This window comes from Sus scrofa, chromosome 6 (assembly GCF_000003025.6).
Source record: "Sus scrofa isolate TJ Tabasco breed Duroc chromosome 6, Sscrofa11.1, whole genome shotgun sequence".
Taxonomy (NCBI): Eukaryota; Metazoa; Chordata; class Mammalia; order Artiodactyla; family Suidae; genus Sus; species Sus scrofa.
Window position 1 is genome coordinate 14,041,414 of NC_010448.4, and position 14,872 is coordinate 14,056,285.

Below are 14,872 nucleotides of genomic sequence, written 5' to 3' on the forward strand. Positions count from 1 at the left end.
ACCACAGCCACAGCGACATGGGATCTGAGCCTCGTCTGTGACCTACACCATAGCTCGTCAGATCCCCAACCTGCTGAGCAAGGCCAGGGATCAAACCCGCATCCTCATGGATAGTAGTCGGATTTGTTTCCACTGAGCCACGATGAGAACTCCTGTTCCATTTTCTTAGTTCAGAAATCCTCCTTGCATCTTAGACATTATGTCTTAGATAATTTTCCTTCTTCCTTAAATATATCCAGTAGAAATGCCTTTGAGTCTGTTCCTCCTTGAATGCACCTGTTCACAATAACCTCCTTCAGTTTTTGTTAATCTAAGGGCTGTTGTTGCTGCTGACTCTGGTTCAAGGCAGCCCACGCCACTTTCTTACTTTAAACCCTCCCATGGCTTTTTACTACATTTTTAAAAACGTCAAACTCCTCAGCATGGCCTAAAACACCCAAACTGACCTGACCCCACAGGGCTACTGTTTCCTGACACATGGGTTTCTACCACCCTGGCCTTTTCATGTTTCAAAAGTTTACTCAAAAATTTACTGATTTAAAATTTTTAAATTAAAGACTGTTACAGGCTGAACTGATGCCCCTTGAAATACTCTGCTGAAGCCCTAACCCCCAGGACTTCTGCCCTTCTGCTCAGGAAATATGCTTAGGTCAACAGCCCCTCGTCTCTCAGCCATCCGTAACTCAAAGGAGCAGGTCGGACAACACCTTGAGTTGGTGAGGGAGGCCACAGAGGTTCTGGTTAAGTCTCTCACCTCTTGTCCCTTGGGCTCTGTGCTCCTTTTCTTAATCTCAACTAGATTAATCCTTTGGGCATGCACCCTACTTCCTGCCAGCATCACGTGCTGGTGATTTCTTACAGCAGCAACAAGAAACTAATACAGCCAAGGAGGATAGCCCTGTTGGTTCTGGATTCATTCTCTGGGCTGTGAAATTGTCATTCTGGCTCAGACACGAGGAGGATGGGAGTTAGGGAAGAAAGGGGCGGGAGGGGCCTGAGAGCTGACCTGGCACTGTGCCCAAGGCCACTATGGCTACTTCTGCTCCCTCTTTTGACCCTTTCTGCTCCCTCATCAGAGCTGCCTTCCCTCCAGCCCTCAAGCTCCATGCTTGCTTTTGTCTCTTATCCAAACTTTTCTGGGAGGTGGAAAAGAAACAAATATGACTGCAGAAGTTTAAAGGACTCTGTGCGGTGTGGGGCCTGTGGGGAAGAAAGGAGGAGATTTATGGAAGGGACAAAAGCTCGGACCAGCAAGAGACACCTGTGGCCCTCAGACCCCCAGGGCTCCCTGGCTCCTGTTGCTTCTTACTGATTTCAGGAGATGTCTCCAAGCTGCCTCTGGGATCCTACTTTTCAAGGAGGGCCTGTATTCGCAATGAACAGGTGCCGATCCACCTAAACTGCTCCATGAAGGAATGGCTGTGACAGCTGACATTTACTGAGAATTTATTATGGGATGGGCCTGTGGAGCCAAGAGCTCTGCGGTGTGGGCTGAGTCAACACTCACCAGGTCCACATGTGGGAGGTGATGTCGCCCTCTGGTGAGGACGAGGGAAGCCAAGGCTCAGGACACTTAGCTGTCCACCAAGGTCACAGGGGGCAGGCGGCCAAGCAGGAGGCTGCCTTAGGGGCCAGGGCCAGGCTCTTATCACGCTGAGCAGCCCTGGAAGCCTGGGGTGCAAGGATCCCCCGTGACGGGCCCGAGTTTCAATAAAATGATTTTTGATTTGAAAGAAAAAGAATCATGTTTCATTTTCCCCCTAAAAATTTTTGTTTTCTCGGCAGGGCCCTTGGGCAAAGTAAAGGCCTATCCATGCTCAGAGGTCTGGGGTCCCCTGGCTGCAGGGAGGAGTCGGGGGACAGGGAGGTGCTCAGGCCTGGCCCTTCTGACCACACACGGCCGGGGTCTGCGAAGGCTCGCTTCAGCCTTGATGAGCAGGAGTCTCTATTCTTCTTCAGAAGGAAAAGGGGTCTGAGTCCACCTCTTGGCGTTTAAGGACCCTATAGTCCAACACTTAGGGATTGTGCTTCATTTAGCAGCACTTGGTGGGAAAAGATGAAGAAGAAAAAGAGACCCCTTAAGACTGGAAAACAGCCACCAATTACAGGTTTTTCTTTCATGTGTCATCTCAGAGACACATGTACTTTATAAACGTATCTCATTTAATCCCCACAATGACTCTCTTCGGTGCCTACATCATCCCCACTTTACAGGTAAGTAAAACATGATGCAGGGTCACATGGCTCGGAGGACAGAGCTGGGAGTCTAGCCAGCCGTGTCCGATGCCACAGCCCAGGACCTCAACTACCATCGATGCATCACAGCTTAGTAAAGTCCCATTTCGAGGCAACAGGAATTGAGGGGTGATGAAGAGACAGACAGAAGCATCTGGGAAGTGAGCATCCCTCCACTGCCCCCTCCAGCGCTTCCAGCCTCCTCTCCCAATCACAACACCAGACAACTGACAGGCACCACAGAAAAACCAGAGGGAGAACAACACACTTCCTTTGCTGTTGGGCTGGGCTCCCTTGGGTCCTTGTATCTGTTATTTATAACCTGATGTGGGAACAAAAAGGCGGAGCTGCCTCTGGAGACCGTGTGGCACACATGCTCTAAGTTCCGGCATCCCCTCAGCCTGCGGCTCCGCGTCTGGGCACAGGTGCCAGCCCAGCCTGCATCCCCATGGCTGTCTCTGGCCTCTTAGAAGCAAAGCCTGGTTTGAGTGTGGGCTTCCCTGAGCTCCTCTTTCACACAGACACCACGAAGCATGGTGTTCTTACCCAGCTGAGCCATCAGGCCGGAGAAAGGGCATGTTTCTGCAGTGCCGGCCACACCGGCATCCGCACCCAGCCTAGATGTCATCACAGCTTCCTCATGACATGCAAAGGGGTGAGCGCATGGATGGTCATCCACCAGAGTCGGTGGGGACCCTGCCCTGCATGTGGACTCATGCGGATGAGCAGGTTTCTAAGGCAGTGACTGGCTGGCCGCTTACAGAGTGATTACCTAACATGCCTGTCCACCTCACTTCTTTGTTCATGCTTCTGCGACATGAGGGCCAACTTGCAACAAAGAATATGCTTAAGCAAGAGAGAGGCCCAAGGGCCCACGTCAGAACTGCCTACGAAATCTCTCTCTCACACACACACACACACGCACGCATGTACACACGTACTCGCTCCCACTCCCGCCCAAACACACACGCGGCTGATGCCTGCGTGTTGGGATGGGCAGGGATGTTGAGAGCTGTCTAGGCCTCCTTATAGCCTGCCTGATAAGAGAAAAATAAACTCCTCTTTTATACTTTTGTTTCTTTTACTAGTTGTGAGGCGTAGAAGAATTCAGATTGGAAAAGAAAGGTGCGTGTTGGTATATCTGATGAAAGTGACCTTTAGCCAATAAGTGGTTCATGTTTTTCTTATGGGCTGCACAGACAGGGCCTGTCTAGACAGCAAGTGGCTTTTTTTTTTTTTCTCTTCAAGGTGGCATTTATGCCTTGAGCCTTTTCATTTGGCGGGTGCCAGGAAGCTGACAGAAAAGAATGTTAAACCAGTTATGAAATTACTCTCCTCCCATGACAAATACCAGGGGCAGGAGGAGCAGACGATTAATTAGAAAATACCCTTTAAGGACCTACTCTGTGCTGCGGACTGTGATGGGCTCTGGGATCTGGGGCAACAGAACTCCCTGGCCTCCTGGGGATTAAGAGCCAGCTGGGAAGGTGAACGCTAGTCAGTTGCGAATGTGATGTGCCACCAAGGAGTTGGGCTACCAGTGCCTGTGACAGGGGACCGCGTGTGGGGAAGGGTCTCAGAGCAGGCCTCCTGGGAAGGACATTTGCGACTTGAGGGAACAGGATGAGCTTGGTGAGGAGAGGGGAGAGCTTCCAGTGAGACAGGAATAGCACCGGGCAGGAAAGAGGCCAGAGTGGTGGGTACCCAGGAAGAAGGTGAGGGAAAGAGAAGTGAGAAGGAGCTGGAGAGGAATACGGGGGCCGCGCATGCTGAGCCTCATGGAAGCGGAAGTATTTTGTACTTTGTTCAAGAAGCATGGGTACCCATTCGAGTGGGAAAGCAGCTCATCACGTGGCTGCTGAGGGGGGAGGGGATGGACTGTGGCACAGGAATGGAAACAGAGAGCCCAGTCAGGGGCTGTCACAATGGTCCAAGCAAGAGGGGACGGGGACTTCAACTAGGGTAACAACTGTGGGCACGGGAACGAGAAGGCTTTAGAAAGTGCAAGAGGGAGAACTTGGGGATATATTGGATGGGGTGGGTGGGGTAAACACAGGGTAAGGGAGAGGAAGGAGTCCGGATGCCCCCAGGACAGTGATGTTATTTACTAGGACAGGGGCCCTGGTGGGGACAGGGAGGACAGGAGAGCCTGAGTCTGGAGTGGGGCAGTTTGGACACAAGTCCCTGGGGAGACATTCAAGAGGAGAGGCCAAGGAAGGAGGGCTCTAGCTGGAGACACATATTTGGAAGCATCCAGCAGCGGGGTGGAGATGGGGCTGTGGGCGGGGGCACCTGCCAGGAAGAGCAGAGGGCCCGGGAAGAAGCCCTGCGTCCTGTGACTCCAGCAGAGCTGTTGAAGGCCTTGGGCTGAGAAGCAGTGGGCAGTCGAGGGGACAGGGGAAAAGCAGGAGAGTAAGGTTTTAGTCAAGCCAGGAAAGGAATGTCTTTCAGGAAGAAAGGGTTAGACAACTGTGCTGAATGCTGCTAAGTTATCTTTCTGAAAAAACCTGATCCATCACTTTCCTGATTACAAATCTCACTGCTGCCCCCCAAGAAAGAGTCTAAGCTCCTTATCATGGAACACCAGGCCTCACACACAAGACTGCCAATCTACCAGCCCAGACTGTGTCCCCTGATTCCCTGCCACCTGGGAAGTCTACGCTGTGGCTGCGCTGACCAGCCCTCTGCCTCTCCAGCTTTCTTTCCCCCACACTGTGGTTTATGTCTGGGGATCTGCCCTACTTTCACTGCTTCAGCCCATGTGGTTCTGAGGTCACCACTCATCAGGCCAATGCTAATCAAGGGCTTCGCCCTCCCCTGACAGTGACCGGTCAGGGGAGGGAGAGGAAAAGTGTTTAAGCTGGTCCCATCAGGTGAATTTCCTAGAAATCCTGGGATCAAAGCTCATGTTCCAATCTGGTGGTTCAGGGTTTGCATGGACATGGCCCTGGGATGGCCAGCAGCATTTGGTGACCATGGGAGAATAGCTGATCTGAGAACATGTCTAACACATGAAGGAGAGCAGAGCTGAGACAGGGACTCTGGCTCCCGCGATTGAGTCCTTGCTTTAAGCCAGCTTGGAAGCCAGAATGAACTTGGACTTCGGAATGTGGGCAACAGTGAATGACCTTTGCTTTTCATTTTGCTTAGGGTCAGGTTTTCTGTCACGGGCAGCAGACTCCATGAGTCCTAACTCATACACGTGCTTCTCCTGTAATGGCGAGTATGCTTCCCTGCTTCTCCTCCTTGGAGCATCTACCTGTCTCTCAGGGCAGGCTTCTTGTCCGACTCCTGTGAGCATCATCCCCTCTCTGTCCTCCCTCAGAGCCTGGCATGATCATGTGTTCAGCGTGGTTACACAGCGGCTTTCCCCCAAGCCTCAGTCCAGGGATCATGTCTCACTCACTTCCATATCCCTGATGCCTCACACATGATCTGGTGCTTAAGAGTCACCTATCAAATGTTTTTTGAGTGAATCTCTGAATGAATATGTGAATTATAAGCAGCAGCCCGGTATCAACATATTGGAAGATACTGAAGGAAGGACAAATGTAGTTAGATGAATGCTCAAGCCAATGAAAGAGTAAGTGTATCATCTCCAGTACTGGCTAAGCACATCTTCAAAATGTCATTATTTTAATTATGAAAACGGCCTCTTGAAAATAAAAAATAAATAAAGCGTATCCATTGCTCCCAGATGGAATAAACTCATTTAGCTATGTTACATCAGAATAACTTCACACAATCTGGTATTTGAAACTCATTAGGTCAGGTTGGCTGATTTTTCCATAAGTATTTTAAATGTTTATCACCTACAGAATTTCATCCCAAACCTGAATGGTCCTTGGCACATAATGAGCAGGGTCCCTTGATCAGGTCCAGACCCAGCTTCAGTGCTATGCTGCATCGTCATCAGATGTCTACGGAAGACATCCAGAGCAAGCCATGGTTACCAAGGTAACAGGTGCGGGAGAGGAAAGGATGGCAGTCATACACGAGAAGAGGACCGTGTAAAGGAAACAAGGACCAGCCAGGAAACAACAGCCAGTTAAGAACAGCCACTCGACATTCAGGTGCTGAAAACCAAGCTGTCCAAACATCCAGTGCGGGAATATACAGAAGCCCATTAATCCTGACCATCCATGGGCTTTTGATCCATCAACTGAAGCCTGGCTGAAACATTTTTTTAAGGGAGTGTTTTCCAAATTAAGATGGATTTAGCTTTGAAATGCGCAGAAGAGACATTTCTAAACCCAAATATTATGAGACAGATGTTCCCTTTTGGTACTCAGCAACTCTATTTTGTGTGTATATATATGTGTGTGTGTGTATATATGTGTGTGTGTGTATATATATATATATATATATACACACACGTACACATATGGGTCAGAACTCAACCCACTGAAACATGCAGAAAATGGAGCTCAGGGTAGCACATATCTCATGTACTGTTGTACCCAATTTGCGCTTTGGGTTTGAAACGCTTATTAAGGAAACCCTACAAAGACTATTTTCAGTGGAAAATTTCTAACGATCCAATTGCTCGATTCCAAATTACAGCAGGCTGAGGGTTACTGCTTTGTTATTTTTGGTGGCAATTGGCACATTCGAAGATGTTTTATCTGCTTTTCCTCTTTGGAAAACTAGGATGGACCATGGGTCTTTGTTCCCTCTGTCACAGATTAGTTGTTGGAACTGAAAGTATTCACGAAAGACCAGGACTCAGGATACAGGAAGCCCAGTGCAGAGCTCAAAGGAGAGGAAAAAAAAAAAAATGAAGCACAGAGAAGAGCTTGGCAAGATGCCATGCTGGTTGGTACCTTATCTGATTTTCCTCCTCGTCCACCAGGAAGAACCAGCGAAACTTCACAACAAGGGGGCTGCAGTTGGTGATCGTGATGTAGCGGATCACCTCGGTATCGTTCAGGATACAGCCAAAATCCAGCTCCATGGTCTCAAAGGTGAGGTTGGGGTAATTCACCTCTCCACGCAGGTGCAGGCTGTCTACTTGAGGATGCTCCACATACTTGATGGCTAGGATTTCTTCTGCCACCCAGTTGTTCAAGTCGTTTTTGTAGGAAGGGTCAAATTTGACCAGCAGGTTTTTTTCTTCACCGGTCTCCAATTTAATAGGCTACAAACAAGAAAATGGGGAATTACCAACCTCTGTACTAGGCATTTCCAACCTGATACACGAAAGAGGACAACCAAAGTTATTCATATTTATGTACACAGACATACATATACACACAGATATGCACAGATAAGCAAGAGGCACACGTGTATCCATACTTGATCCATAACTGCATATCTACGTATATATAATTAAACAGCTAGTCTATCAATATTGATATCTATTCATGTCTATGTATACAGACACAGACATACATACTTTTTAATGGTTGAAAATGAAAGCAAGAAAAATTTGGAGGGGAACTATTTGAAGGAAGAGATTTTGATCAGCATTATGAGGTTCTAAGGATTGAGGAGGTGTAAAAGGAAAATCTGCAATGAATAACTATTAAAAAATATTCTTAACTGAAAATAAATTAGATGGTAAAATGCTCTTCCTGGATAAGTGGGAAAAGTTCTTTGCTTAAGAAAAAATTTAAAAGGTTTTGGAAGGGGCTCTGTAGAGGGTGACCCAGAAAGGCACGGATTAGGTAATTTAATTTCTTCTTCTAACGTCTGCAATTCTAACTCTTAAGCACAGTGTTATTCACGTTCTGCTGTTTTCTATTCAACTTAAAATGACACTCCAGAGCTGTGCAAAGTTTGTTCAGTAGATTGTGTTTGTTCTTTTCTCTCTTTGACTCAAATCCCCATGTGTTCCTTGATGCCAAGGCCACAGAAACACTTTCCCAGAGAAAGCCTGGCTCTGAGTTGGCTTTTTTAGGAATCGCTTAATTCCCACATTTAATCAGCTTGAAAGCCACCTTCTGGTTTTGCACAAAGTGCCCTGAAGCATTCGGGAGGAATACACACAGGAGCAAATCTGTTTACAGGGCATTTCCCTCTCCACTGAGTTTCAAGGTTCAGGTATTTAACTGTGCACTTCAGTGACATGATTAGATGGTTTCAGGTGATGAAGCCAATCACCCGATTCAAGAGTCAGAGAAAGGGTAATGACTCTTCAGTTGGCTAATCTCCTCTGAAAACCTCACCAGCCACTGGGCACAGGTGGCTGGGCACAATTAGGAACCCACTCTTATAGATCACGGCATCTGGAGCCCTAGGTATCATAATGCTTGGTGTTTAAACATCTTGGAAAATTGACTTAAACATTTTTTTCCCCCCAGAGGAAGGATTTTGTTGCTTTGTGGAAATGATACGTACCCACAAAATTTTACTTCATATAAAAAAGCATGAAGAAGTTAGAAACTAAGATTTCACCAGGTATTATTTCTCAGAGTTCACTTCTGGTAAAACCTAAGTCCAGACATGAAAGATGGATAAATAAAATTTTATGAAAATGGAATTGGACTAATTTATTTTTTAAAAATTCATCTTTGAATTAAAGAAAAACCTGAAAAGAATTTTCTTATGCAAGTGATATTTACTGTAAGATCATGAACTCTGGGGCCGGACTGCTCGGGTTCAAAGCCTGGCTCTGTTGGTCACTAGCTCTGTGAACTTGGGCAAAGTTGTTGGGCATTCCTAGATCTCAGTCTCTCCATCTGTAAAACAGGGGCAATAATAGCACCTAACTCTTTTAAGAGGATGAAATAATATATTTACCATGTATTCAGAGCGATGCCTGACCCATAATGTATGGTATATAAATGCCAGTTATTCCTGTCATCCCTTTCTGATCAAGAGAAATGATCAGAAAGTGTGAGGTCCAAGGTTAGTCTAAGATTTTCCCTTGGTGAGTCTCTCTTTCCTGCTTAGATGCCATAGATTCCTCGGCCATCAGTAAGACTGGGAACTAAGATATGCCTCTCTGTTGAATAATTTGTATCATTGTATGCCAGGGCAAGGTGTGGTCTTAATTTCTAAAAAATCTTTTTTAAAAATTTCATTTTTATTTTTGAAAAGATTGAACAATGAGAAGTAGGTCACCTTTGTGCCCATCTCTCCTCCTGTAACCCAGGCCAGCTATGCCCCTTACACAAGTATCTTATCTTTGTCTGAATATAAAGATAATGTATGCCTATAGAATCACATTCATATATGTGTTTTTTATTTTTTAAGCACGTGGTAGCAAACTATGGCCCTTTTTCCATACTTTGCTATTTCTACAGGGGATAACTCATCAGTGCACATGGAGCTGCCTCACTCACCACTCCCCCCCGCCCCCCCCCCATTTTTTTTTGGCTGTTTATGGCCACAGTTGCGGCATATGGAAGTTCCCAGGCTAGGGGTCGAATTGGAGCTGCAGCTGCTGGCCTACTCCACAGCCACAGCAACACAGGGTCTGAGTGGTGTCTGTGACCTATACCACAGCTCATGGCAACACTGGATCCTTAACCCACTGAGCGAGGGCAGGGATTGAACCTGCGTCCTCATGGATCCTAGTCAGGTTCTATACCACTGGGCCAGGGCAGGAACTCCCTCACTCCCTCTTTTTAATAGCTGAATTTACCCCATCATAGAAGTCTGCGTCATTTATTTAGCCAATCTCCTATTGATGGATACTGGCTCCCAGTCTTTTGCTCTTGTAATCAATGTTTCAATGAATATCTTTGTATATATCTTTGTCATCTTGTATATTGTGTCTATGTCTATAGGATACATTCCTAGGAGTGGAATGTCTAGGTCAAAGGGGATGGGCATTGCAAAAGCGGAAAGCCACTGCCATACTGCCTTCCAGGGTACACCGCCCTGACACCACAAGGGAAACATCGGTTTCCACATGCTCTCCCTAACACAGGGCATTCCCCAATTTTTGTTCTTTGCCAATCTGATAGGAAAAAAATGTTTTTTCAAATTAATTTATATTTGCATTTCTTCTAACGTGAGTAAAGTTGAGCATATTTTCATATATTTAAGAGATGTTCTTTTTGTAAAATCTTTGTTCATTTCCTTTGCCTATTTTTTTTTTTTTTTTCTTTTTCCACACCCATGGCATATGGAAGTTCCCAGGCCAGGGGTTGACTCAGAGCTACAGCTGCTGGCCTACATCACAGACACAGAAATGGGGGGATCCAAGCCGTGTTTGTGACCTACACCACAGCTCACAGTAATGCTGGATCCCCGACTAACTGAGCAAGGCCAGGGATCAAACCTGCGTCTTCACGGATACTAGTCAGATTCGTTTCCACTGAGCCACAGTGAGAACTCCTTTTTGCCTATTTTTCTATTGCTTGTTGGTATTTTCCTTGCTAATGTGGAAAAGCTAATTTTAAAATTATATTTTATATGCTTTTTATTTAAATTATTCTTGCAAGTCATAAAAAAGGTCAAACTGTACGACAAGAGTTACTGCAAGATACTGTAGTTCCTGACCCAGCCTGCATCCCAACTATTGCAAGGCCGCCATTTCTCAATTCTTGCAGCAGGGCGGGTCTACAGAACAATTTTTGGCAAAGAGGGGAATGATCAGACAGTGCACATAACTCAGAGACCAGGGATTATCCTGCGGTATCAACACTGACACAGAAAATGCCAAATTTCCCAGAACATTTTTATGGGGTTCTTTGGGACAGAGCATTTATCCTTCTGTCTTCGAATAAAAGCTAACTGTCCACATCTTCTGAGTGGGGTCGGCCGGGACAGCTTTCTGGCGCACATGGAATATCTGCTGTCAGCACTCTGCTCACACGCTTGTCCCTAAGCCCAGGCTACCTGGACTGAACGATTCCCACTTCCTTGCAGCCTCACTGGAGAATGTTCTAGGCCTCAGGTTTTTGTGCCTTTGTCCACCCACTCCTTCCTCATTCTAGCCTCTAAAGTTTGTTGTAATCTTTCATTATGTGGTTATACGCGTCCTCTTCCCCTTTTATTTGATTGTTCTCAGTGTTTTTCTTTTTGAACATTTCTATGTTTTTCTTATTAACATTTCAGGACGGACAAGAGTGGGTCTATCCTACCCCCAGACAGAGAGTTGGTCACGTCTGTGTTTTCATTTTCTCATCTCATCTCCTTTGACTTCCTCTGCTCTGCGAGTTCATGCTTCATCTCCTCTTAGAACACGTGCATCTGGTCCTTGAACCCTTTTTAAAGCCATCTCTGTAATTTCTTGGAGGCTGAAGGAAACGCCTGGTTTGTACTCTGGGTTTTCTTCCTTGCACAAGTTCCCATGCAGTCAGTTTCATCTGCTTATGAGCATCTCCTTTTACTTCTCTGTTCAAAGATCTTAGCTGTCCCCCCCCCCCCCCCCAAATCATGCTTGAATATAACCCACTCAAGAATCAGTGAGGCAGAGCAGGGGAGGGTGGTGGTGCAGGACTGCTCTGTCTGCTGCCCCCCACAAATATCTGTCTCCCTGAGTGTGGCTACAGCAAACGTCCTTAAGACACAGGGTCCCTCTTCTGAGACCTTGGAATTGCTGCAGCTGCTGGCCCGCCCTTCCTGCTCTATACCACTCTCTGTGAGCTGTCCCTGTAGACTGGGGCCCAAACACCATGGGGTGTGGGTCTGGTCTCTCTTTCAATCCTCCTTCACCTCCGCTCTGCATGGCCCCTTGCCCCAGGGCCCAGCCGTTCTGGTGTCTTCCCGCCCAGGCAGGGATTGCGAGGATAATCTTGTAGGAATGTTCAGAGAACAGGGGGATCCTGCCCTAGACGCTGGCCAGGTGAGCTCCCAGCCTCCTCCCTCAGCCCAGGTCAGCTTTCCCAGTATCTGGAGATGGGCTGGGCTGGTTTAGAGTCGGCACTTTGAGGACCGAGGTTTGGTCAGATTGGAGGGGGACTAGAAGATCTTTATTGTCCTTGGAGGCAAGTCACTGTTTTCTAAAGATCAGCTTTGTTATGACGGGCAGGGAGGCAAGGGTCATAAAAAATGCACAGGAAGTTCTCACAGCGTTAATAACAGTTTTCCTACCCACTGATGCTGGAAGTTACTTATGACTCACTTTCGATGTCTGTGCTATTTTTTCCTTTTTATTTCCTGGATTCTTTATATCTTTCTGGGCTGCAATCAGGCAGCGTAACAATACTACTCCCTCCTTCTGTCACACATACAGAGTTGGGGATCCTCTGTCCAGTTACCTTAGGCGTTCTGGGCAGCAAGGATCTATCGGTCTCGCAGATCCAAAAGGGTCCTCCTGTCGAGAGCAACAGGTTCACGGGCAGGGTGGAGATGTTCTTCAGGACCAAGGGCTGGTAAGCGGGTTCCAGGAGAGTGTTAGGTTTCTACGAAAAAAGAGAAAAAAGAGGAAACAAACCAACATGTGGTAAACACAGTAAGCCTTTAGCAACCAAAGCCTGATATTCATCTTTAATAGCAGCATTGGCATTCTATTTATATCTATAGATTATAGATTTATATTCTAGCTATTTACTTATCTAGCTATAGATAATATACATATCTCTATATATTGTAAGGATCACTTCTCAGTAGTTGATCATACATTCCAAATGGTTTGTCTACATTTCGACAAGGGATTGATACAGAGATTTTCTATCTATCTAGATGGATATCGATATAGATTATCTACCACTGAGAAGTGATCCCACATAAGCTGGAAAGTACAGATTCGATTTTCTTACTTTCTGGTTGCCTGATATATATATAATAAAAAAGCCTATACGAGCCATGCCTCTGTACAGAACTATTACTACAGAGGTTTCCAAAGTGTCCTAAAACGTGATAAGTTATGGAAGAGCCCATGTACCATCACAATGAATAAAAGATTTTGCTCCATGCAACACTCTTTCATGCTTAAAATACCCAATGTGCAAATATACCTATCCTGCTCGTAACTATTTCTTGTAAAATTTTCCTGGTAACACTGGAATAGTTGATTTAGAAATATCTTTTCACTCTGCTAGAGAGATCAGAGTTCACATTTCCATTCGAAAAGGCATCAGCAAAGGATCTTGAGCTGAACATTTCTGGTCAGACTGGAGTTTTCTCAATCTGATGTTGGGGTCCCCATTATCTCCTCTGTGCCCTGGAAAGGAGGTCCTTTAATAGCAGCAGGAGGTGACTGGCAGCCTGAGTCTCTGGCCTCCAAAGACAAGCTCCCCTGCATTTCCCGGCTTTTCTAACAGCGCTAGCCTATTTTCCCCCGGCTTCTCTGTTTTGATTTGCTCCCCCCCAACCCCCGTTCCAATTTCAGTTAAATCCTCCTGATTCCACATGGCACTTTGTCTCTGTCTCTGCTTCTTTGTCCAGCATAGCCTTTCTTCCAGTGCGGTTCCTGGAGGCCCTGGCTCTGAGTTAGCTTGGGGGCCCAGTGTCCATCATGTCTTAATTCAGGCTGCTATAACGAATACCACAGACTGGGTGGTTTAAACAACAGCCACTTATATCTCATAGTTCTGGAGGCTGGGGAGTCCAGGATCACGGGGGCAGCATATCCGGTATCTGGTGAGAGCCCACTTCCTGACTTGTAGGCGGCTGTCTTTGCACTGGGTCTGCACATGGCCGAGACAGATCATCTTTCTCGTCTCTTCTGACAAGGGCGCTAATCCTATTCATGAGGGCTCCACCTCCACGACCTCGTCATCTCCTCAAGCCCCACCTCCAACATCCTCGTATAAGGAATTAGGGCTTCATTATATTAATTTTGCAGGAACACAAATATTCAGTCCATAAAGTTGGCTTGAGCCTCCTGCCACCAGCCCCCTGTGCACTCCTAAAGTTCTTTCAGAGGTTCGGTCTGGCATGTACCACGAGTTACAGCCACTGCTTCCTCCCCTCTAACATGGCAACAGAGGTACTGGGTCCATCTTACCCTTTGAGATTGCAAACTACAGTCTGGGGAGGGATGGAGCAGCACTGCTGACCTTCCCCCAGGCTGCTGTGTCACCGCAGGTAGCTCTGAAGTGAGGAAGCCACACTTGGTTGGTTTTGGCGAGAGGCCATGTCAAGGTTAGTGATGAGAAGGAGACAATGCACAGAGAACTGGTTCTATTTTAAAATGACCCCTTCTCTCCAGCTTGTTTGTCTTGCCAAATATCAGGAGGCAGGATTTGCTGCTGGACTTCATGAAGCAAAGTGACTGCTAGTTTCAATTGACCTTTTCAATTCCACAGAGATGTGGTTTCCTCTCTGTGGCTTATGAATGGGATGACAGGTATACAGTAGATCAAATGTGAGCAAACGGTTATCGAAAAATTCTTCCCATAGTCAGGGCTGGTATCATTATAGTCTAATGTACGAAATCAGATACACTGTCTTGAGCTGAAAACAAGGAGACAGAAGGGATAATTGGGTGTTACGTAATTAAATCTGAATACCAAGACCCAGCAGGTCTCTTGGAAATGCTGGGTAACAAACTTGCGTTTCTTCATTGTCCCTGATATGGATCAAATGTGAGCAGGAAATGAACAGTGAAAAATACAGTAGTAAGACAGATTTCAAACTTGTGATAGTTGGGAGGAAGGACAGAAGGGCAAAAATAAACAGGGTACTGTGACTCAATTTCTTTCCTAATTTAAGATGTCATTATCATACTCGAAATATTTGCTATTTTATTCTAGTGATAAATCCAAACAATAGACATTTAAACCAGAATATGCTTTAA

The 14,872-nt window shown here is 46.3% G+C and overlaps 1 protein-coding gene across 1 annotated transcript in view; it reads right to left on the bottom strand.

Moving 5' to 3' along the window:
• The window catches only part of HYDIN (HYDIN, axonemal central pair apparatus protein), a 412,515-nt gene that overhangs the window by 146,138 nt on the left and 251,505 nt on the right, over positions 1-14,872 (bottom strand). The window contains 2 exon segments of the mRNA XM_021093814.1: positions 7,059-7,372; positions 12,390-12,533. Coding sequence (XP_020949473.1) covers positions 7,059-7,372; positions 12,390-12,533 — 458 coding nt within the window.